General features: G+C 42.7%; 1 protein-coding gene across 5 annotated transcripts in view; it reads left to right on the forward strand.

Moving 5' to 3' along the window:
• Positions 1-23,369, forward strand: part of STAU2 (staufen double-stranded RNA binding protein 2) — a 403,856-nt gene that overhangs the window by 141,143 nt on the left and 239,344 nt on the right. For all 5 annotated transcript variants that reach the window (XM_075353165.1, XM_075353168.1, XM_075353167.1 and 2 more), the window contains 3 exons: positions 1,089-1,248; positions 3,002-3,106; positions 21,918-22,130. In XM_075353165.1, coding sequence (XP_075209280.1) covers positions 1,089-1,248; positions 3,002-3,106; positions 21,918-22,130 — 478 coding nt within the window. The remainder of the gene's footprint in view (positions 1-1,088; positions 1,249-3,001; positions 3,107-21,917; positions 22,131-23,369) is intronic.

The raw sequence follows: 23,369 nt of genomic DNA on the forward strand, positions 1-23,369 counted from the left end.
ACGATCAGTGTTCACAGCGTTTTGGACTCAGCATGCTTCAGCTGCGTCCAAAATGCTGCATTTTGTACAAGCACAGTGGAGGGATTTCTAGAAATCCCGTGCCCACTGAGCTTGTTTTTCCCGCAAACACTGACCTGTGGTGTGACTTTCTGAGCCGCAGTATGTCATTTGCCGCGGAGTCACAAGTGTCCTCCATATGGAGAACACAAGCAAGAGACCGCAGCGCCCTGAACCCTGATTATGGGCACGAGCAGCTGTGGTCTCCTGCATTCTCCTCCGCAGGAGTCTTGCAGCCCCGCAGATCACGACCTGCTGAATCAAGGACACAGCGAGTCCTGATTGTGTGCATGTTACCCTTAGGGTATGTGCTCACATTAAGTAATTGGTGCACAAATTTCTTCACCATTTCTGTATCTGCTGGCGAGAAAAATGCTGCGTAAAATATAAGCCTTTCTTCCATGCGTTTTTGGTGCAGATTTTCCCCCACTCATTAGTATGGGTGAAAAGAGCATTCTGCATATTTTAATCTGCACTAAATCTGCAAGTCAGAAATAAGCAATGTGTGCAGGACATGCCAGCATGCTCCATCACTTCTCTGGCATCAGCAAACCCTTCAGGTTCTGTGACAAATCTGCGCGGAAGAGCTGCGCCCAAAGCACAATGTGTGCAAAGGCCCTAGTCCCCCTAATGGTGACACATTTGAAGTTCTGGTAAGGTAAAGTGCCCATTCACCTTAGATGATGGTCAGCTGAACACTCGTTCTTCTCCAGTATTTCTCCCAGATCCCCCATTCTTGGGATTTGGCCAAGGTCACTTGTTTTTATTGGGGACAGTGGAGTAAGCCCCTTCCACACACCTCTGATGGCAGCTTATCTCACAGGGAAACTAACGGATCTGCAGCTGAGAAGTTTGGAGGTCTTCATACACGTAGTTAATGTGTGAGGGAGACCTTTCCTCGTGTCATTGCATTGTTTTCTCTTCATGGTGACAACATCAAACTTCTCACCAGATGTAATTTAATGGCGACTACATTCAATAAAAATGTTTTTGTGCTGTCACAAAGTAAAATGACTTCTTATGTATTATAGGTACCTCTGCCCAATGCTTAAGACTTTTTACGTTCAGCTAAGTGTGGGAAACAGTGAATTTTATGGAGAAGGAAAAACTCGGCAGGCAGCTCGACACAGTGCGGCGCTGAAAGCCTTGCACGCCCTGAAGAACGAGCCGATCCCAGAAAGGTCCGCATTGGTAAGTCACCAGCAGAATAAAGGAGTGGGCATGTTGAAATCCAAGAGCTTGCTCCTTCTTCCCCTGCCTTCTCACCATTATCATCTGTTGATGGACAAATAGGAAGCCCTATTCGTATAACATAGTCAGTCAATCCCCTGGACTTTGCCATCAGGTATGGATGCCCTTACTTCAGACCTATTCATTCTGTGAACAAAACAACGGTGTAAAAAAAAGTTTCCGGGTTCAATTATAAGCTAATTTTTCTGTAATCACATTCTGGACACTTTTACTTTATTAGATAGTGTAATGATATGTAAAATTAAAAGTGCCCAACTCTTGTTCCTTATCTGCTTGTCTATTTGTTTTATTTATACTTAAAGGGGTTGTCCACTACTTTGACATTGATGGCCTTAACTTAGGATAGGTCATCAATGTCTGATCAGCCGGGGTCTGACACACCGCACCCCCGCCGATAAGCTGTTCTCAGTGCCGGAGGCGGCAGCAGGGAGCCAGAAATGCTCAGTTCCGAACTGCTCCATCTACTGATAACAGCCAGGTGCTGTACATTCACCTCCTATTGATTAGAATAGGAGGCAGATGTGCAGTACCCGGATGCTATCAGAAAAGGAGCAGTGCCGGAATTGAGCATTTCCAGCAGCCTGCTGCCGCCGGGACTGAGATCAGCTGATCGGCAGGTGTGCGGGGTGTAGGACCCCAGCTGATCAGACATTGATGACCAGTCCTAATGATAGGCCATCAGTGTCAAAGTAGTGGACAACCTCTTTTAGGCCCTCTTCACACATCCGTGTCTCCGGTACGTTTTTGGTCTGTTTCCTCACATGCCGGAGACACGGGCACACATAGACCCATTAAAATCAATGGGACCATGTGTACGTGTGGAGCACATGTCCGTTTTTCTTTGGCATCACGAGTGTCACACGGCCCGCACGAACCACACGGATGTGGTCCGTGTGACACGCATCGGAGAAAACACACGTGTTTGTAAAAAAAAAATATTTCTATACTCTCCTTCTCCAGCCCTGCTGTTTCTACCGCTGCTGTCACTTACTTCCGACCCCCTCTCATTATGCTCATTGCATATTCACTCCACTGCGGGTCGGAAGCCGCAGCAGCGGGGAGTCGGCAGAACCGGAGACCGAAGATCAGCACCACGAACAGCAACACCAGGGACAGGTGAGCAGAACGTTTCGGTTCTCCGTGTGTTATCATGGATAACACACGGAGAACACACGTTGGGCCATAAAAACGGCACACGGGGGACAATACGCACCTTTGACACGTCTGTGAAAAACGTGCATGATTTTCACGGACGTGTGAAGGGGGCCTTAAAGAAGTTTTGAGCCCATAATCGAGATGTGTCCCTTTTTAAGAGTTTTCCTTATCTCAGAAAGCTGGGATATGGCATCCACCAAGAGTGGTGAAGCCAAGAATATTTTTGCTTAACAGGAGCTTTGGGGATCTCTGATCCTAAATGGGGGATGTTTGATTTTAAATGGGGATGTCTGATCCTTAATCTTTTTTCGAGGTTTTCGTCATTTGAGTTCTTGGTATTGGCTTAATGCTGCAGTCCTGGTGGAGGGGATGTTTTCATGGCTTCCTCTCATCTGTGGCCACGTCTACGTTTTTTCTTTTTTAAAGCTTACCATGAATACAGAATTTTTAAATGTAATAAATATGTCATGTGTAAAGATGCAATGTTTAGATCTTATTAAAATAAGTTTTATTTTCTTTTGTTTTTGCACCAATGCAGAATGGGGAGACCGGAGGCCCCGATGAAGATAAAGATGCAAACAAATCAGAGATCAGCTTGGTGTTTGAAATTTCATTGAAGCGTAACCTTCCTCTCAGCTTTGAGGTAAGACCCTCGGCATCCACTGGACTCTCCTGTCCTTTTGATGGGTGATTTGACATTCTCTGTCAGTATCTCAGCAATCTATTCTGCTCATAGAGATGTTTTATACCCTTCGGTATGGAGGAAATTCCCTAAACTGCTTTCTAGGATATAGTAACCCTGCAAAGAATAGTGCAATAAACCTTTATGTAGCCATTACCTATAAGCTATAAAGTGAAAGATGGTAATGTGTTAAAATTTATATGTACATTAAATGTATATGGCTTTCTGTCAAGACTCATTGATTTTTCAGTAGTATACATAGACCATGATGCAATCGTCAATGGAAGCTGACCTGTTCCGAGGCAATGATTCAGTATATGTAATCAGCAAAAGAGGAGCTGCCACTCATAAAGCATCTCTGCGGAATGATGGCTGTCTTCAGTATGCAGCGTTCACATCCTGTGCCAAGATCTGATGATGGGCTTTAATATGGCAACTATTTATTTTTTACATTTTTAAGACTCTAGACTAACAATGTTTTGTTTCTGTTATTCTTGAAGCCTTAACACAAGTGTGAACAGATCTTTGTGCTTTCATCTAAAGCCCGCCATACACTTCAGATGGCTGTTGGGCAAACGATGCTACGGCTGATTCGGTCAACAGCCATCTTAGCCAAATCTCCCATACACAAGGTCTTGTTTGACCGAGCGTTCTTATGTTCTCTATGAAAATCGCTGCCCACCATGTCGGCCCACGGCTAATCTCCATAGGTGCAGTGTGATCGGCAGTCTGACATGCACGATTGAGATTTGGTCAGCACCTTCATACACATTAGACCATTGATGAAACTCGTTGATATCGGCTGACATTACTCTATTGTGAATGGTGGCCTTAAGGCTAGATTCATACCCATGTAGCCAAATCTGATAACTTTTCATAGAAAATTATCTCACTTCAGTAACTTTGTGTGCAGATATTGATTGACTGATACGTTGCATAATAGTATAAAGTTATTTATTTCCGACCAAGTTACAAGAATAAAGGTTCTCAGTAAAGCATTCAGCTTTAGGTCTTGTTTTGTTGTTTTTTTTTTTTAAAGAAAGGAAAATACCAGGTGATGCCTGAGGGCAGATGTAACATGGTTCTTTGTTGTTCCTTCTTTCTTTGCTTCTTTCTTTTCAAGCATTCAACATTCAGGAAGCCTTGAGGCCAGACGACGTGTTTTCTCTTTACTTTGTGCAGTTACACCTAAAATATTTTGATAAATTATTTGTGTCATAGTAGTAGTTAAGACTTTCTTCTCACTAGCGCTGTTACTTCCATTTATTCTCTCTTATAAAGCACCATTAATTTCATGCTTCTTTACACACATCATCATGCCTGTCCCCTTGGGGCATGCCCCATCAGTATGTCACCCACACTGGATAGCCATGCTGCCCCATTTCTGATGGAAGCCTTGATGGGAGAGGTTTTGATCGGATGTGTGGATAAAGCTTTGGCTTATATGGACACACATGGGTTTTTAGAAGATTTTGGTGCAGAAATTGAGCCAAAACTCTCCAAATCCTCCTTGAAAATTCCAAACTTTTCACAATTTTGGAGGTTCTTCTCCAAAAACTCTGTCAAAAATCTGAGCATCTCCTCAAGTGCATGAACTGAATTAATTTGCGTAGTATCTGTATGTAACCGTTGTTTATAGAATTAATAAGTTACAGAAAAATGTTATAATTGAAATTTAAATGAATTATAAATTAATACAACAAAAGAATGAATGAAATACAGAAGTGTTATTGTTTGTGTGATGGTACTGGGGTTGTCCACAACTATATTGTATTTTAGAAGTGGTTTAAAAAAACAATAACATTACTCACATTGTGGACACCTGCTTTTCCTCGTCAAGGTGGCCATATACCCTGCCAGTCTCCTAGATTAAGAAAAAACAAAAGGAAAAAATTGTGGATGTATACCCTGCTGTAACTAAATAAAGGAATAGTGCATATAAACATAGGATACTTAGGAAACATTGTTTTTGATCAAAAAAAGTGTAAAGCCATCCCACCAACGACAAGGTGTACCCAGTTGGGACCATACCTACACTCTCTAATATTAAAACCTTACCATGGGTCAAAATAGGCCTCAATGTGAATAAGGACAGAGAGTGACTGGGTCCCAACAGGACACACAGTCATGGGAAGCACTAGATGAAATGCCCAGCTCACTGAGAGGGAGGGCCACACTCTATTTGTACTAAATACAAGATACTGCATAAAAACAAAAAAGTGAGCCGGAGTATGAGATGGTATACATGGAACTTGTGAGCTCATGTTTACACTGGCCATAAGACAAAGAGAAACCAAGGGAAAAATTGTGGACATATACCCTGCTGTAACTGAATAAAAGCATAGTGCATATAAACATAGGGTACTTGGTAAACACTGTCTCCTAGATTGCTCTTCTGGTGGATTCCTCTTCATGACCACTGCAGCTAATCACTTGCCATTGACTATTGGAAGTCTTGATGTTCCATTTAACCAATAACGGGAAGCTCGGAGATGGCGTGGATGGGGGCGGGGGGGAGGGGGTTTAGGCTGTGTACCTGCGGTGTTGCCAACTTCCATGACAGTCCGTAATAATAGGGCACTTTTTTGCACAAAAATTTTTTAATGCTTCCCTGTTTTGTATTTTTTTAAGGCTGAAGAAACTTGTAGTAATAATAATAATTTTATTCATTTATATAGCGCTATTAATTCCACAGCGCTTTACATACAATGGAAACACTGCTCCCCATTGCGGCTCATAATCTAGATTCCCTATCTGTATGTCTTTGGATTGTGGGAGGAAACTGGAGAACCCGGAGAAAACCCACGCAAACACTGGGAGAATATACAAACTCCTTGCAGATGGTGTCCTTGGTGGGATTTGAACCCAGGACCCCAGCGCTGCAAGACTGCAGTGCTAACCACTGAGCCAATATCATAAAAAAGAGACAGTTTTGGCAGCACTCTGCGGTGTCAAGAAATCTATTTTATTTTTCTTTTTTGCAGACAGGTGATACAAACATGAGGGAGCAGGGGGAGCGGAGCACAAGGACGACTAACCACTGAGCCACCGTGCCGCTCATGTACAGAATATTTTCACAGTAATTATCGACATTTTACAGTGAATGCAACGAATGTCTTTTGATCAGAATTATGGGCTGTAGCTATGAATCACTGATGATCCTAATCATTTATTATAATTTTTAGTGTGTCTGTCAGTGAATTCTTAGTAAGATGTCCAGAAAAAATAAAGTCAACTTGCCAACCCTGGCCACTAGATAAGACGCTGCAGGGGAACTGCCCGATTATCGCAGCAGTATAGGGCTTCCCATCGTCATGGTACTCAACATGTAAAACTGGATTTGCGCAGTCATCCATTATCATCCAGAGAAGATAAGTGATAAATCAGGAGCCTGAACCAGTGCCCATGCAACAGCAGAATTTTCTCTGTTCCTGTAATACAGATAAAACATAAATTCTGCATGGAAAAGGAGACCTGGTGCATGTAGTTTATTCTGTAACATGCACTTCCCATGCTATAGAGCTGTAGATACTTCATGTTGTGTAATATATGGTGTATCTGCACAATATTACTTCTATATGTACAGAATATCCCATAATATTGGAGGATGCCACTATTTGATTCTTTTTGATTCTGTATGAATCTGCGCATGAGATAAGAGCTGCGCAGGTACAGCATGGCCCCATAGACCTCATTGGCTGCCATATTATGGCTCTGAATAGTGCTGTGCTTGTATAGAGCCATAGTACAGGACTTGTTTATGAGGCCTTGGTTTGATGGTTGAGCGACCATTGAACTAACAATCATCTGGTGAACAATCTCTATGCCAACACAGCCATACACATTGTAGTCTAAATTGTCTGTTTTATCGTTGTTCAAATTGGCCATACACTCACGACCAGCACCCTTGAAATAGTTCCATGAAATTAAGTATTTTTCCCAGAAAATTATTGCAATTACACATGTTTTGTTATAAACGTTTATTTCCTTGCTGTGTATTGGAACAACACAAAAAATTGGGGCAAACAACTTTGTTTCAAGCTCGTTCAAACTCACCTGTAGCAAGTAACTGGTGTGGGCAACATGAAAATAACACCTGAAACCAGATAAAAAGGGAAGAAGTTGCCACAATCTTTGCATTCCATGTCTGTATTTGCCAGCCTAAGCATGAAGAACAGGAAGAGGAGAGAACTGTCTGAGGACTTGAGAACCAATATTGTTGAAAAATATCAACAATGTCAAGATAGCAAGTCCATCTCAAGAAATCTTAATCAAGACGTTAACAACCTATGCAGGCTCAGAGTGCAGCAGTGTCGTTGCGGACTATTCGTCCACATTTGAATGAAATTAAACGCTATGGCAAGAGACCCAGGAGGACCTCACTGTTGACACAGATACATTAAGAAGCTAGACTGCAGTTTGCCAAAATGTATGTAACTAAGCCTAAATTCCTTCTAGGAAAGCATCTTGTGGACAGATGAGACCAAGATTTTCGGTAAAGCACATAATTCTACTGGTTACGAAAAACGGAATGAGGCCTACAAAGAAAAGAACAAAGTACCTACAGTCAAATATGGTGGAGGTTCAAAGATGTTTTGAGATTGTTTTGCTGCCTCTGGCACTGAGAGATCTGCCTGTGTGCAAGTCATCATGAAATCATAAGATTACCAAAAGATTTTTGGACGGCTGTAATACCCAGTATTAGAAAGCTCGGTTTGCGTCCTAGGTCATGGGTCTTCCAGTAGAACAATTACCCCCAACATACTTCAAAAACCTCCAGAACTGGATTGAAACACAGCACTGGAGCGTTCTGAAATGGCCAGCAATTAGTCCAGTTCTACATCACATTTGAGCACCTGTGGAGAGATCTTAAAATTGCTGTTGCAAGAAGGCGCCTTTCAAAATGTGAGATACCTGGAGATTTGTGCAAAAGAGTGCTCCAAAATTCCAGTTGAGAGGTGTAAAAAGCTTGTTGATGGTTATAGGAAGCAATTGATTGCTATTATTTATTCCAAAGGGTGTGCAACCTTTTATTAAAGGGAATCTGTCACCAGGTTTTTGCCATCTAATCTGAGAGGAACATAATATAGAGGCAGAGATCCTGATTCCAGAGGTGTCACTTACTGGGCTGCTTAGTGTAGTTTTGATAAAATCACTGATTTAATCAGCAGTAAATTATCATTAGAGGACCACTTGGCATGTCGCCAGGTAGTCCAGCATATTCATGAGCTGTGTATAACTGCTAGATCTGCAGCAGAGAAAACATAGATTTTATCAAAATGACAGCAAACCGCTCAGTAAGTGACACATCGCTGGAATCAGGGTCTCTGTCTCTACATTATGCTGCTCTCAGGTGATGTAACAAATACCTGGCAACAGATTCCCTTTAAGATGAGGGTGCCAACAATTTTGTTCAGCCCCTTTTTTGTTTTTTGTGTGAAATTATGTCCAATATGTCTTTTGTTATTTTCTCTGTATTTTTCTGTTGTTCTAATACACACAAAGGAAATTAACATACAGTTGAAAACAGAAGTTTCAGAAGTTTACATACACTGTCTAAAAAGACACATCTGCATGTTTTTCTCACTATCTGACATCAAATCAGAATAAACCTTTCCCGTTTTAGGTAAATTAGGAACCAAAATTATTTATATTTGCCAAATGTCAGAATAATGAGAGAGCGAGGGAGAAAATGTTTTAAGGCATTTTTATTACGGTTTATATACATGAAGAATACTATGTCTTAGCGTATATAATACTATATGACAGCCCATGTGATGAAGTCAAGTCTCTGGAAGCCTCTGATAGGTTTATTGGCAACATCTGAGTTAATTAGAGACACCTGTGGATGAATTTTCATGCACAACTGAAATACACTGCTTCTTTGTGTAGCATCATGAGAAAGTCTAAAGAACTCAGCCAAAATCTCAGGAAGAGTATTGTGGACTTGCACAAGTCTGGTTTATTCTTGGGTGCAATTTCCAGATACCTGAAGGTGCCTCGTTCATCTGTACAAACAAGATGGGAATATCCAGCCATCATACAGCTTAGGAAGGAGATGGGTTTTGTGTACCAGGTCAGACATGTGCATATCAACCAAAGAATAAAAGCAAAAGACCTTGTGAGATGCTGGCGGAAGCTAAGACTGTATCTGTGTCCACAGTGAAACATGTACTGTATCAACATGGGCTGAAAGACCACTCTGCCAAGAAGCCATTACTCTAAAGGCCCAGTCACACACAACGACTTACCAGCGATCCCGAAAACGATGCGACCTGATAAGGATCGCAGGTAAGTCGCTGAGAGGTCGCTGGTGAGATGTCACACAGTCAGATCTTACCAGCGATGCAGGAACAATACAGGTCTCAGTAGCAACCTGTATAACGATCTCTGCTGTCATTGTGACCCTGTCACACAGTGTCAAACACAGCGATGTGTCCTGCCCAGCAGGACATCACCTTTGAAGAAAATGCACTGGACCATTCTGCAACGACTAGAGATCTCACAGCAGGGGCGTGATCGCTGGTAGATGTCACACATAAGATCGCTAACTGGATCGCTACTGCGTCACGGAAACTGTGACTCAGCTGCGATCTCGCTAGCGATCTTGTCATGTGTGACGGTACCTTAAAAGAAACATAAAAAAAGACAGATTAATGTTTGCATATGCACACAGGAACAAAGACCTTACTTTTTGGAGACGTGCCCTGTGGTCTGACGAAACTAAAACTTAACTGTTTGGCCATAATGACCATTCTTATGTTTGGAGGGAAAAGAAGCTAAGAACACCATCCCAGCTGTAAAGCACTGGGGTGGCAGCATCCTATTTTATGTTGTTTTGCTTCAGGATGGACTGGTGAACTTCACAAAATAGCTGGCATCATGATGAAAGAAGACTTTGTGGCAATACTGGAGCAACATCTCAAGACATTAGCCAGAAACTTAAAGCTTGGGCGGAAATGGGTCTTCTAAATGGACACTGCCAAACTGGTTACAAAGTGGCTTAAGGATAACAAAGTAAATGTTTTGGAGTGGTTATCACAAAACCCTGATCTCAATCCTATTGAAAATTTATGGGCAAAGCTAAAAAGGCCGGTGCGAGCAAGGCGACCCACAAACGTGCTGAGTTACACCAGTTCTGTCAAGAGGAATGGGCCCAAATCCCTACCAACTATTGTCAGAAGCTTCTGGAAGCATATCCAAAATGTTTGACCCAAGTCATACAGTGTAAGGACAATAGTACCAAATAATAATGAAATGTATGTAAACTTTTGACTTTGCAGAAAGTAATAAAAATGCCTTAATCTTTCTCTCGCTCTCTCTCTCAAAAAGTTTTTAAAAATATGAAGAAAAAAAACATTCAAATTAGCCCCATTAAAAATTAAACAATAAAAAAATACATATACAACATTGCAATAACAGGCGATCAAAACATTGCATCTACCCAAAAATGGAAAATTTAAAAAGCATCAGCTCAAGCCGCAAAAAATAAGCCATCACATAGCCCCAGATTCGAAAAAGTGAGAACGTTATGGGTCTTGGAAAATGTTGACAAAAGAGCAATTTCTTTTTCTTTTTCTTAATTTCAGATTTTTTTTTAGCACATTTTTATATATACGGTTTATGGGTGTACTATATATGTATGTGCGTGTATATGTGTGTGTGTGTGTGTGTGTGTGTGTGTGTGTGTGTGTGTGTGTGTATGTATATAAGTATGTATGTATATGTGTATATATATATATATGTGTATATATATATATATATATATATATATATATATATATATATATATATATAAAATGTGTGTATGTATGTGTAAATATAATGTTGTAATATATATTTTTTTAACATGTTTGGTGTCTACCTGGAAAGTCATGTCAGTTTTGCCATGTAGTGAACATGGTAGGTAGAAAACCCAAAAACAATTGTGGGATTGCGCACTTTTTTTTTTGCAATTTCACTGCACTTTGTACTGGTAAACGGGGAAAATTCAATGTGGGGCAGAATGAATGGTGTCATTCAAAAGTACAACTTGTCCCGCAAAAACCAAGACCTCATATGGCTATATTGATGGAAAAATATAAACTTACAGTGCTGGCCAAAAGTATTGGCACCCCTGCAATACTGTCAGATAATACTCAGTTTCTTCCTGAAAATGATTGCAATCACAAATTCTTTGGTATTATTATCTTCATTTAATTTGTCTTCAATGAGAAAAAAAAAATTGTCATAAAGCCAAATTGGATATAATTCCACACCAAACATAAAAAAGGGGGTGGACAAAAGTATTGGCACTGTTTGAAAAATCATGTGATGCTTCTCTAATTTGTGTAATTAACAGCACCTGTAACTTACCTGTGGCACCTAGCAGGTGTTGGCAATAACTAAATCACACTTGCAGCCAGTTGACATGGATTAAAGTTGACTCAACCTGTGTCCTTGTGTCCTTGTGTGTACCACATTGAGCATGGAGAAAAGAAAGAAGACCAAAGAACTGTCTGAGGACTTGAGAATCTAAATTGTGAGGAAGCATGAGCAATCGCAAGTCTACAAGTCCATCTCCAAAGACATGAAAGTCCCTGTGTCTACGGTGCGCAGTGTCATCAAGAAGTTTAAAGCCCATGGCACTGTGGCTAACCTCCCTAGATGTGGAAGGGAAAGAAAAATTGACCAGAGATTTCAACGCAAGATTGTGCAGATTGTGGATAAAGAACCTCGACTAACATCCAAACAAGTTCAAGCTGCCCTGCAGTCCGAGGGTACAACAGTGTCAACCCGTACTATCCGTTGTCGTCTGAATGAAAAGGGACTGTATGGTAGGATACCCAGGAAGACCCCACTTCTTACCCCGAGACATAAAAAAGCTAGTCTGGAGTTTGCCAAAACTTACCTGAGAAAGCCTAAAACGTTTTGGAAGAATGTTCTCTGGTCAGATGAGACAAAAGTAGAGCTTTTTGGGAAAAGCCATCAACATAGAGTTTACAGGAAAAAAAAGAGGCATTCAAAGAAAAGAACACGGTCCCTACAGTCAAACATGACGGAGGTTCCCTGATGTTTTGGGGTTGCTTTGCTGCCTCTGGCACTGGACTGCTTGACTGTGTGCATAGCATTATGAAGTCTGAAGACTACCAACAAATTTTGCAGCATAATGTAGGGCCCAGTGTGAGAAAGCTGGGTCTTCCTCAGAGGTCATGGGTCTTCCAGCAGGACAGTGACCCAAAACACACTTCAAAAAGCACTAGACAATGGTTTGAGAGAAAGCACTGGAGACTACTAAAGTGGCCAGCAATGAGTCCAGACCTGAACCCCATAGAACACCAGTGGAGAGATCTCAAAATGGCAGTTTGGAGAAGGCCCCCTTCAAATCTCAGGGACCTGGAGCAGTTTGCTAAAGAAGAATGGTCTAAAATTCCAGCAGAGCATTGTAAGAAACTCATTGATGGTTACCGGAAGCGGTTGTTCACAGTTATTTTGGCTAAAGGTTGTGCAACAAAGTATTAGGCTAAGGGTGCCAATACTTTTGTCTGGCCCATTTTTGGAGTTTTGTGTGAAATGATCAATGATTTGATTTTTGTTTCATTCACTTTTGTGTTTTTTCATTGCAAGCAAAATAAATGAAGATAATAATACCAAAGAATTTGTGATTGCAATCATTTTCAAGAAGAAACTGAGTATTATCTGACAGAATTGCAGGGGTGCCAATACTTTTGGCCAGCATTGTATGGCTCTTGGAAGAAAGGTAGTAGAAAACTAAAAATCGGTGGTGGAGGGGTTAATTTCAGACCATGACTGTCTGTGATTGGTTGACTGGAACAAACATATGTTGTTAAATTACATCTGATAAATGTTCTTTTAAGTTATAAAATTTAGACTATGAGCATAGACTTAATGCAAAACGGTTATAAAAGGAGTTTGTTAGCCCAAAAGGGGGTTCAAACCATGTACTCTGTGCACTTTTGGCTGCGCTAAACAGTTGCGTGCACCTTCCCATTCCTTGTTTCCCCATCTATGTTTCTCCTCCTCTTATTGCTTTAAAGTCAGAGCTGTGAATCAAGCAAGTAGGTGGGAAGCTACACTGAGCTGCTTGGTCATGTGAAGGGTGTACCTGTGCTTGGTTTGAATAGTCATTTTGTGTTGGCATCTTCCCTTTAAGCTTTAATGTATCAAGAAATCAAGAGATTCAATTATTCTGTTAAAGGTCCAGGCAAAATGGAAGCAGACAACCTTGGCTACAACATTCATGATTTTGAGATTTATGAGAACATCTTTCAATAAATCAAACTGCATTAATGAGGTCACTAATGACATTCTGTCTGAAACCAACTTCTCTAATAGCTGAAGGCTCAAAACTTGCCAAGATTCATCTTCCAGGCCAAGGTCTAAACCCATATTAAGCCAAAAGGATTCATTATCGGGGCAAAGTCACAGATCACCACCATGTAGATGACATAATGTCTTAAGACGACTAGATTGGAGGAAGAAACCTACAACACTGTTCTAAATATATGAAATTGGGTCAATCATCGTTCAGATGTACGTGTAGATCAGTATTGGAAAGTTCTGTCATCCTAGCAAAATAAATATTTTAAGGCTAAATCCACATGTCATAGATTTGTTACAGAAATTTCTCCAACAAACTTGTAGTGTGTGAATTACTACTGTTTTTTTTTGTTTTTTTTATTAATAGGTAATGTGGTTAATCATTAATTCAAATAGAAGAGTTATCAGTGACTCATGTATTACTACTTTTTTATTCACTTTATTTTTCTAATGAAAAATTAATTTTGCAATTTGTGTAAATTATGATGAATTTGTTGTCTGTTCTCTGCCACACCCAAAGAAATCCATGTTTTTCTTAATATGTAAATGGACTGTTAAGATCTCCTGGTTAAGACTGAGATCTTCCCAAGACTGTCACTGTGGGTGTGTACTTCTTCCTCCTGTATGATGTTGACCAATCATATGCAGGCAACAACACACTGAGGCGAGAAGAACATGCTCCTACAATAGCTTAGAGCAGGATTCTAGTTGTGAGACATGTAATGACAGACAGTCTGTTCTCCTAACTGATCTCACTGCAGAGCTGTGGGTGATAACGAAGTACTGAGAGTAGAGTCGAGAGGAGTCTGATTTCTATTTTAAGTTTCATCACAGCAGCCAGCGTGGTGGGAGGTGCAACACAGCTGCCCTGAGCTTTGTCTAATTACAAACACTTCTTTCAGCTACTCTCTCAGCGCTTTCAGCTCAGCTGATTTACGTATTAAGAAAAATGATTATTTCTCTGAAATAAGACATCAACTAGTAGATATTAATTAATTAATCATTTTTTTCAACTTTGTATGACTTGCATACCCATATAGACTGCTTGGGTTGAGTTGATCATTCTGACAGTGGCACTTTAAAGGGAATTTGCATGTAAAGAAACAATATTCACCTGCATAAATAGGGTTAATTTGCATGTATTAATTGTTAAAATCCTGTTAGGCTGCCTTACTGGGAGAAAATTAACATATATCTTCCCTGCAAACTGCTCTTTTCCATTGAGCGCTGAATATTTATTCCCCAGCACTTTGACAGCATGATCAGCACACACACTGTGATGGGGAGTGACTTTAATGCACTCACTGGAAGAAAGCAGCTGCAGGGAGGAAAGACTTTCATTTTTTCCCTGTAGCTGTGGTACCAGTAAAAAGGGCAGTTTTTAACACTATTTATCTGCAGATTTAGCCCTATTTTTGCAGGTAAATATTTTTTTACATGACTGATTCCCTTTGAAGTTAACCTGGCCGGGGATGCACGCTGCCTAGCTTGAATCTTACACTGGCTTCATTATTGCTGCTGTCTGTTTTACTCTAAAATGCTGCCGTGTTTCAGAGAAAACATACTATAAGAAGGTGACCGTAGAATTTGATGTCTTGTTTTTCATTTGTCTTCTTATTTTCGTGGAAAACAAGCTGACTGCATTTTTCGCTCTCTCCGATGCTGCGTATTGGAATGCATTGGGTTATCTATAGAGTCCTATGAAAGTCTTCAATATCTTCGCTCACATACTTTCTCCTATTGTGCTGGTCCTGGGGGCACAATGTGAACTTACCAGTTTCCCAGAATCTCTTTCTGTCTGCTGATTAACAATATGATTTGTCTTACTGCCCACGCTTTTTTTTTTTACTTCACTGACGTAACGCTGTGACATTTTCTAAGAACAGTGGCAGAGAGTAATGATTTCCTGCTACCTGCGCTGCTATCAGGCCACATGTGAAGGAGGTTCATACAGGCACATTCCAGCATAGAAACTTCGCTCCTTGAAGAAGACTCTGCCTGATTCATTGTGATTATCGGACTTCCGGCTATTTGTCCTTTTCTAGTTACTATCTATTAGAGGGGATTTTCGGGATTATAATATTTACATCCTATGTTTGAGCATGTCTTCTATATCCAGGTTTTGATTCTCAGCCGCCTCTTAGCCATTTGTGAAGTGGCCGGAAAGCTTGCCAAGTGGTACGGCCTCTTCTGCTCAGTTTATTAGCATCTACATTTGGTACTACAATTCCCAGCACAACCACACTATGTATAGCCCAGAATAGATTGTTGCGTTCCAGCAACATGGCTCCAACAATTGTTTGATCAGAATGGATGACGAAAATTAGACCCCAACAGATCAAATATTGGATTAATGTTCTGAACCTGAACAACTTCTTTAAAGAGGTGGTCCTGTATGCAGCATAGTGGCCTCATCGATGTAAACCTCATAGGGAAGGCTTTTTTCAAATACCTTGTTTAGTCAATTCTGCCTGTGAGTGGTGCTGTTGCGGTCCGCTTGTCCCCATCTTGTGACCTCCGGGGTTCCGTGACCTCTGAGATCTGGTGATGTCAGGTCAACTGGAAGTTGACGTGACATCACCAAGGCGGGTCCCAGTCTCCTTGAGTTATGGCTGTGGGTGACGTTTCCACTCAAGCAGCCCAGCATCTCGCGCGCTGTGTCCTTCACTGCAGAGCGCTACAAGCAGGAGCAATGCTGGGCTGTGCCGAGTGGTGAAACTACACCCACAGCCCAATCATTCAGGAAAACTGGGGCCGGCCACGGTGATGTTGAGTCAACTGGAAGTCGATATGACATCACCGGATCTCAGAGGTCACGAAACCTCGGGGGTCACCTGATGAGGATGAGCGGACCGGAATATCACCGCTCATAGGTAGAATTGACTAAACAAGGTATTTGAAAAATCCTTTTTTCCCAGGGTAGGTAGAGAAGTCGGGTTAAATGCTGCGCTAGAAACCACAAATCCAGGAGATGTGATGAATTCTTTCCTTTATTAACACAGGTCAACGCGTTTCAAAGGCATCTCCGCCTTCTTCATCAGGACAAAGAAAGAAACAGAAAAATCCTTTTTTATGAGGCTTAGGCGTGCTTTGCACGTTGCGACATCGGTAACAATGTGTTACCGATGCTGCAGCGATAGTCCCGCCCTCGTCGCACGTGCGATATCTAGTGAAAGCTGCCGTAGCGATTATTATCGCTACGACAGCTTCACATGCACATACCTGCCGTGCGACGTCCCTCTGGCCGGCGACCCGCCTCCTTCCTTAGGGGGGCGGGTCGTGCGGCGTCACAGCGACCTCACACGGCAGGCGGCCAATTGAAGCGGAGGGGCGGAGATGAGCAGGATGTAAAAATCCCGCCCACCTCCGTCCTTCTCATTGCAGCCGGCGGCAGGTAAGGAGATGTTCCTCGCTCCTGCGGCTTCACACACAGCGATGTGTGCTGCCGCAGGAGCGAGGAACAACATCGTACCTGTCGCTGCACCGGCATTATGGAAATGTCGGAGGTTGCAGCGATGATACGATAACGACGCTTTTGCGCTCGTTCATCGTATCAAAAAGGTTTTACACGTTGCGATATTGACTGCGACGCCGGATGTGCGTCACTTTCGATTTGACCCCATCGACATCGCACGTGCAATATCGCAACGTGCAAAGCCGCCCTTACATCGATGTGGCCACCAATGAACCACCTCTTTAATAATCACATGCTTTGAAAAACAGAATGACGATTTTTACCTACTGGTATTTAGTTTAGATAGAGATATTAGGCAAGTACATGGAAATTATTAATCAAGATTAAGATATTATAGGTCGCTAATAGGGGGATTTACTTTGTTTGAAAAGCTGAAAACCCCACCAGGATTGGAGTCTTAGGTCAGAGTGAGGAAGATTTTGGTAATTTTTTAAAAATTTAAAAGGAATATAAAATATTTTTGGATTCACAAAAGGCTAGTCTACTTGTTAGCTGAAGTTTGGAGAAAAAAAAGTTCATACACAACAAACCCACCGTCACTCTACCTTCCTCCTCAAGAATAGTAGGGATTTTGTTTAGTGTTAGATTTTTTTGTTTCTTTTTTTATATTTCTATGTGACTAAAACAAATCTGAGAAAATTGGAAAGGGCAGCAGCATCCTAAAGCAGTGCTGCTACTCATGGGATGTGCTTTCACCTGTGGTGTTGGTTTTAAATATATCACTTTCTATAAAATTGATAAAAGCTGTTAAGCCATGTTCATTGGTAGCTTAAACACTGCATTTTTTTAAAGGGGTTGTCCGGTCATAAGCTACAAGTCTGCAGTCACTGTACATGACTGCAGACTTGGGAATCTTCACATTGTTCTCATTGCCCATTGATCTTGATTACAAGTATTCAATTTACATACATACGGTCACATGCAGACTAGATGTGGAAAGCATTGAGCGAGGCTGGATACCGTCTAGTTGGAATGTGGCCAGAAGTATGCAAATCACATGACCGCTCTCTCCCGGAGCCTGCAGTGGAGAATCCTCACAGCGCGCAGTCTGCGTTATCTGAGGATTCACAACTTTGTAGTATTTTAAGCTGGGTTTACACACTGAGACTTTCTAGCGATCCAACCTGCGATCTCAACCTAGCCGGGATCGCTACAAAGTCTCTGGTGAGCTGTCAAACAGGCAGACCTGGCCAACGACCTAACAGCGATCCGGACCTGCAGAGCGACTAGCTGGTCGTTGGGGACATGTCAAAAAAGCAGGTGAACTTCACCCGACTTCATTTAATGCCGCGCGGCTCTGTGTGCCGTGTAAATAAATAAATAATTAAAAAATCCGGCGTGCGGTCCCCCCCTATTTTAATACCAGCCAGATAAAGCCATACGGCTGCAGGCTGGTATTCTCAGGATGGGGAGCCCCACGTTATGGGGAGCCCCCCCAGCCTAACAATATCAGCCAGCAGACGCCCAGAATTGCCGCATTCATTAGATGCGACAGATCTGGGACTGTACCCGGCTCTTCCCGATTTGCCCTGGTGCGTTGGCAAATCGGGGTAATAAGGAGTTATTGGCAGCCCATAGCTGCCAATAAGTCCAAGATTAATCATGTCAGGCGTCACCCCGAGATACCTTCCATGATTAATCTGTAAATTACAGTTAAAAAACACACACCCGAAAAATCCTTTATTAGAAATAAGAAACACTAACAAATTCCCTCATTACCAATTTATTACCCACAACAAAGCCCTCCTTGTCCGGCTTAATCCACGGTCCTCCAGCGTCGCATCCAGCTCTGCTGCATGCAGGTGACAGGAGCAGCAGAAGACACAGCCGCTCCTGTCACCTGCACGCAGCTAATGAAGAAAGCCGTGTGATCGGCTGAGCTGTCACTGAGGTTACCTGGATCCAGCGGTGGATGCAGCGGTGGCCGCGGGTAACCTCAGTGACAGTTCAGCTGATCGCGTTACTCACCTAATTTGCTGGTGATTTCCCCCCTCTCTCATACTCACCGATCCCCGTTCACCGGCGCTGCACGGCGTTCACACTGCTCCGGCGGCTTTTCCTTTTTTGAAAAAGCCGGCCGCTCATTAAACAATCCCGTATTCCCTGCTTTCCCCGCCCACCGGCAAATGTGATTGGTTGCAGTGAGACACGCCCACACGCTGAGTGACAGCTGTGTCACTGCACCCAATCACAGCAGCCAGTGGGCGTGTCTATACTGTGCAGTAAAATAAATAAATAAATAATTAAAAAATCCGGCGTGCGGTTCCCCCTATTTTAATACCAGCCAGATAAAGCCATACGGCTGCAGGCTGGTATTCTCAGGATGGGGAGCCCCACGTTATGGGGAGCCCCCCAGCCTAACAATATCAGTCAGCAGCCGCCCAGAATTGCCGCATACATTAGATGCGACAGTTCTGGGACTGTACCCGGCTCTTCCCGATTTGCCCTGGTGCGTTGGCAAATCGGGGTAATAAGGAGTTATTGGCAGCCAATAGCTGCCAATAAGTCCTAGATTAATCATGTCAGGCGTCTCCCCGAGATTCCTTCCATGATTAATCTGTAAGTGACAGTAAATAAACACACACACACCCGAAAAAATCCTTTATTAGAAATTAAAAACACAAACACATTCCCTCATTACCAATTTATTACCCACAACAAAGCCCTCCTTGTCCGGCGTAATCCACGGTCCTCCAACGTCGCATCCAGCTCTGCTGCATGCAGGTGACAGGAGCAGCAGAAGACACAGCCGCTCCTGTCACCTGCACGCAGCTAATGAAGAGAGCCGTGTGATCGGCTGAGCTGTCACTGAGGTTACCTGGATCCAGCGGTGGCCGCGGGTAACCTCAGTGACAGCTCAGCTGATCGCGCTACTCACCGCCGCTCCGGTCAGCTCCACGTAGCAAATTAGGTGAGTAGCGCGATCAGCTGAGCTGTCACTGAGGTTACCCGCGGCCACCACTGGATCCAGGTAACCTCAGTGACAGCTCAGCCGATCACACGGCTCTCTTCATTAGCTGCGTGGAGGTGACAGGAGCGGCTGTGTCTTCTGCTGCTCCTGTCACCTGCATGCAGCAGAGCTGGATGCGACGTTGGAGGACCGTGGATTACGCCGGACAAGGAGGGCTTTGTTGTGGGTAATAAATTGGTAATGAGGGAATTTGTTAGTGTTTTTTATTTCTAATAAAGGATTTTTCGGGTGTGTGTTTTTTAATTGTAATTTACAGATTAATCATGGAAGGTATCTCGGGGATACGCCTGACATGATTAATCTAGGACTTATTGGCAGCTATGGGCTGCCAATAACTCCTTATTACCCCGATTTGCCAACGCACCAGGGCAAATCGGGAAGAGCCGGGTACAGTCCCAGAACTGTCGCATCTAATGTATGCGGCAATTCTGGGCGGCTGCTGGCTGATATTGTTAGGCTGGGGGGCTCCCCATAACGTGGAGCTCCCCATCCTGAGAATACCAGCCTTTAGCCGTATGGCTTTATCTGGCTGGTATTAAAATTGGGGGGGTACTCACGCCGGATTTTTTAATTATTTATTTATTTATTTTACTGCACAGTATAGACACGCCCACCGGCTGCTGTGATTGGGTGCAGTGACACAGCTGTCACTCAGCGTGTGGGCGTGTCTCACTGCAACCAATCATATTTGCCGGTGGGCGGGGAAAAGCAGGGAATACGAGATTGTTTAATGAGCGGCCGGCTTTTTCAAAAAAGGAAAAGCCGCTGGAGCAGAGTGAACGCCGTGCAGCGCCGGTGATCGGGGATCGGTGAGTATGAGAGAGGGGGGGACACTTCAGTCACTCGGGGGATTAGCGGTCACCGGTGAATCCTTCACCGGTGACCGCTAATCAGGACGCTACACAGACAGAGCCGCGGAGTCGCTGTAAAGTCCCCTTTACACACTGAAACTTGCTAGCGATGCATGCTGCACAGCGGGAAACAAAGGACCTAGGAATGGTCCTGAACGATTTGTAGCGATCACAACTTCACAGCAGGGGCCAGGTCGCTGATAGGTTTCACACACTGCAATGTCGCTGGGGAGGTCGCTGTAACGTCACAAAACCGGTGACGTTACAGCGATGTCGTTTGCGATGTTGCAGTGTGTAAACCCAGCTTTATGACCAGGCAACCCCTGGAAGTCTGCATATTTTTTTGGACAGAGAAAATCTTCTGCTTTCAATAGTATAAGCAAAGTGTTTGTGATTTCATAAAAACTCAAGCCAGCTTTGCAGTTTTTAAGTGCGTTTATTTCTTTGTAGTGGCTTTTATGACTCGGCTATGCTCACATGGAGTGATATTTTTTTTTTTGGTTTTTTTTTGCAGCTTTTTTATGCAAGTTAAAGTCTGCTTTCTACACTACCAAATCTCATGCACACATTTGTGTGTTTTTTGTTATTCTTGACTGGATTTGAGAACTGCAGCATTTTTTATATCTGCAGCATTTCTATTTTTTCATCATTTTTGCGGTGTCTTTTTTTTACCCATAGAAAGCAACGAGAAAGTGAGAAAACTGCAAAAAAGCAATTGTTTTTTGCCGCATTTTTTAAGCGTTGTTGGGGAATAAACTAACTTTATTAATTATGTAGTGTAAACAAATCAAACATTTAATCTGCTCCCCAAAAATTTACAAAAATGCAGCAAAACGGGCATTTTTGAATTCCATGTTTCCACTGCCAAGAGAGCAGGTTTTGGCTGCAGAAAAATTGCTGTGTAACCATATCCTCATAGTGTGTTCTCTAAAAAAAAGTAAGAATGAAATGTTTCTAACACCAAAAATGCCATTAAAAAAGTGAAAAACACAGCAAAATCCCACTTGATATTGCGCACTTTGTTGTAGACCCCTACAGAACCAAACAGCGTTTTTGCACGTGAGATCATGACTCACATCACAAGGTATTGATAGTGACGATGCTTATTTTTGTTAACTTTCTGAAAATGTTTCCATTTACTTTACTCTACTCTAGGTGACTAAGGAAAGTGGTCCTCCACACATGAAGAGTTTTGTTACAAAGGTGACAGTGGGCGAGTTTACTGCGGAAGGTGAGGGGAACAGTAAGAAGCTGGCGAAGAGACGGGCAGCTGCGGCCGTACTGCAAGAACTGAGAAAGCTCCCACCTCTCCCCGTCATCGAGAAACCAAGGCTTTACATAAAAAGGCGTCCCAAAACAATAATTAAGGTATTTCCAGTTATTTTACATACTCAAATACCATTGCAAATCCACAATATTACCAATGCTGTAACTTAAATCTTTTGTGGCCTGATGCAAAATCTCAAACAGGTCCCACAACGATCATTGGGTCTTTAACAATATTGGTCCTTTCATATAGGTCTAAGCGACTTTTTGCCCCTCCCCCCCCTTGCTAGGCTCCAGGGCTCGGGTGAGATTGCAACTCCTGAACCTACTATAGTTAAGACCCTGGCTATTGCACAACATTCACTATAATCTGAACAAAGCGCTCATCCTCCTATCCAGCAGATCTGTTTGAGCAACAAAGGTAAGCTCATCTTCATACCCAGCAGATCTATCTGAGCAACCAAGCTAAGCTCATCTTCATATTCAGCAGATCTGGTTGAGCAACAAAGCTAAGCTCATCCTCAAACCCAGTAGATCTGTCTTAGCAGCAAAGCTAAGCTCAGCTTCATACCTAGCAGATCTGGTTGAGCAACAAAGCTAAGCTCATCCTCCTACCCAGCAGATCTGTCTAAGCAACAAAGCCAAGCTCATCCTCAAACTCAGTAGATCTGTCCTAGCAACAAAGCTAAGCTCATCCTCAAACCCAGCAGAGCTATCTGAGCAACAAACCTAAGCTCATCCTCATACCCAGTAGATCTGTCTGAGTGAACCAGGTGGTGTTGGGCAGTCGGCACTTTTTGGTGATCCGACTCACATGGCTCCGCTCCCCAAAAAGGGCCGGCTCTTTCGGATCTTAAATGGATCCCTACTAAATATGTTTTCACTCCAGGTGAACACATTTTAGACTGTTAGCCCAATCGAAACCCCACATACCCACTGACAAAACCCCGCCCAATTACAATGGACCAATTAAAATGTAGAATAGGCAGGGTTTTGTTCATTTGGGTGAGGTTTTGTGCACCGATCACCCAATACCGATTCGCCCACTGAGAGCCTTAAGAGAATTTAATGGCTCTCACTGGAGTGTTTGTTCCCGTCAATCACGGCTCTTTGCGTCGAATCGTTTGTGACCAACACATCCCTAGAACCAGGCATTGTCTGGGAACTACTGGAGACCGTCGAATAGATTGCAGTAAGTTAGTATCCACAGGTCTTTACAGAGATTATGTCCATTTTTCTGACCTTTGCTGGAAAATAATGATCCGTCTTACGTCTGGAAAAATTACAGGCATTATTATAAGCTTCATTACATAAGAATCCTCAGGACCCTTCCAGGAATAT

The sequence above is a fragment of the Anomaloglossus baeobatrachus genome, chromosome 6 (assembly GCF_048569485.1).
Source record: "Anomaloglossus baeobatrachus isolate aAnoBae1 chromosome 6, aAnoBae1.hap1, whole genome shotgun sequence".
Taxonomy (NCBI): domain Eukaryota; kingdom Metazoa; phylum Chordata; class Amphibia; order Anura; family Aromobatidae; genus Anomaloglossus; species Anomaloglossus baeobatrachus.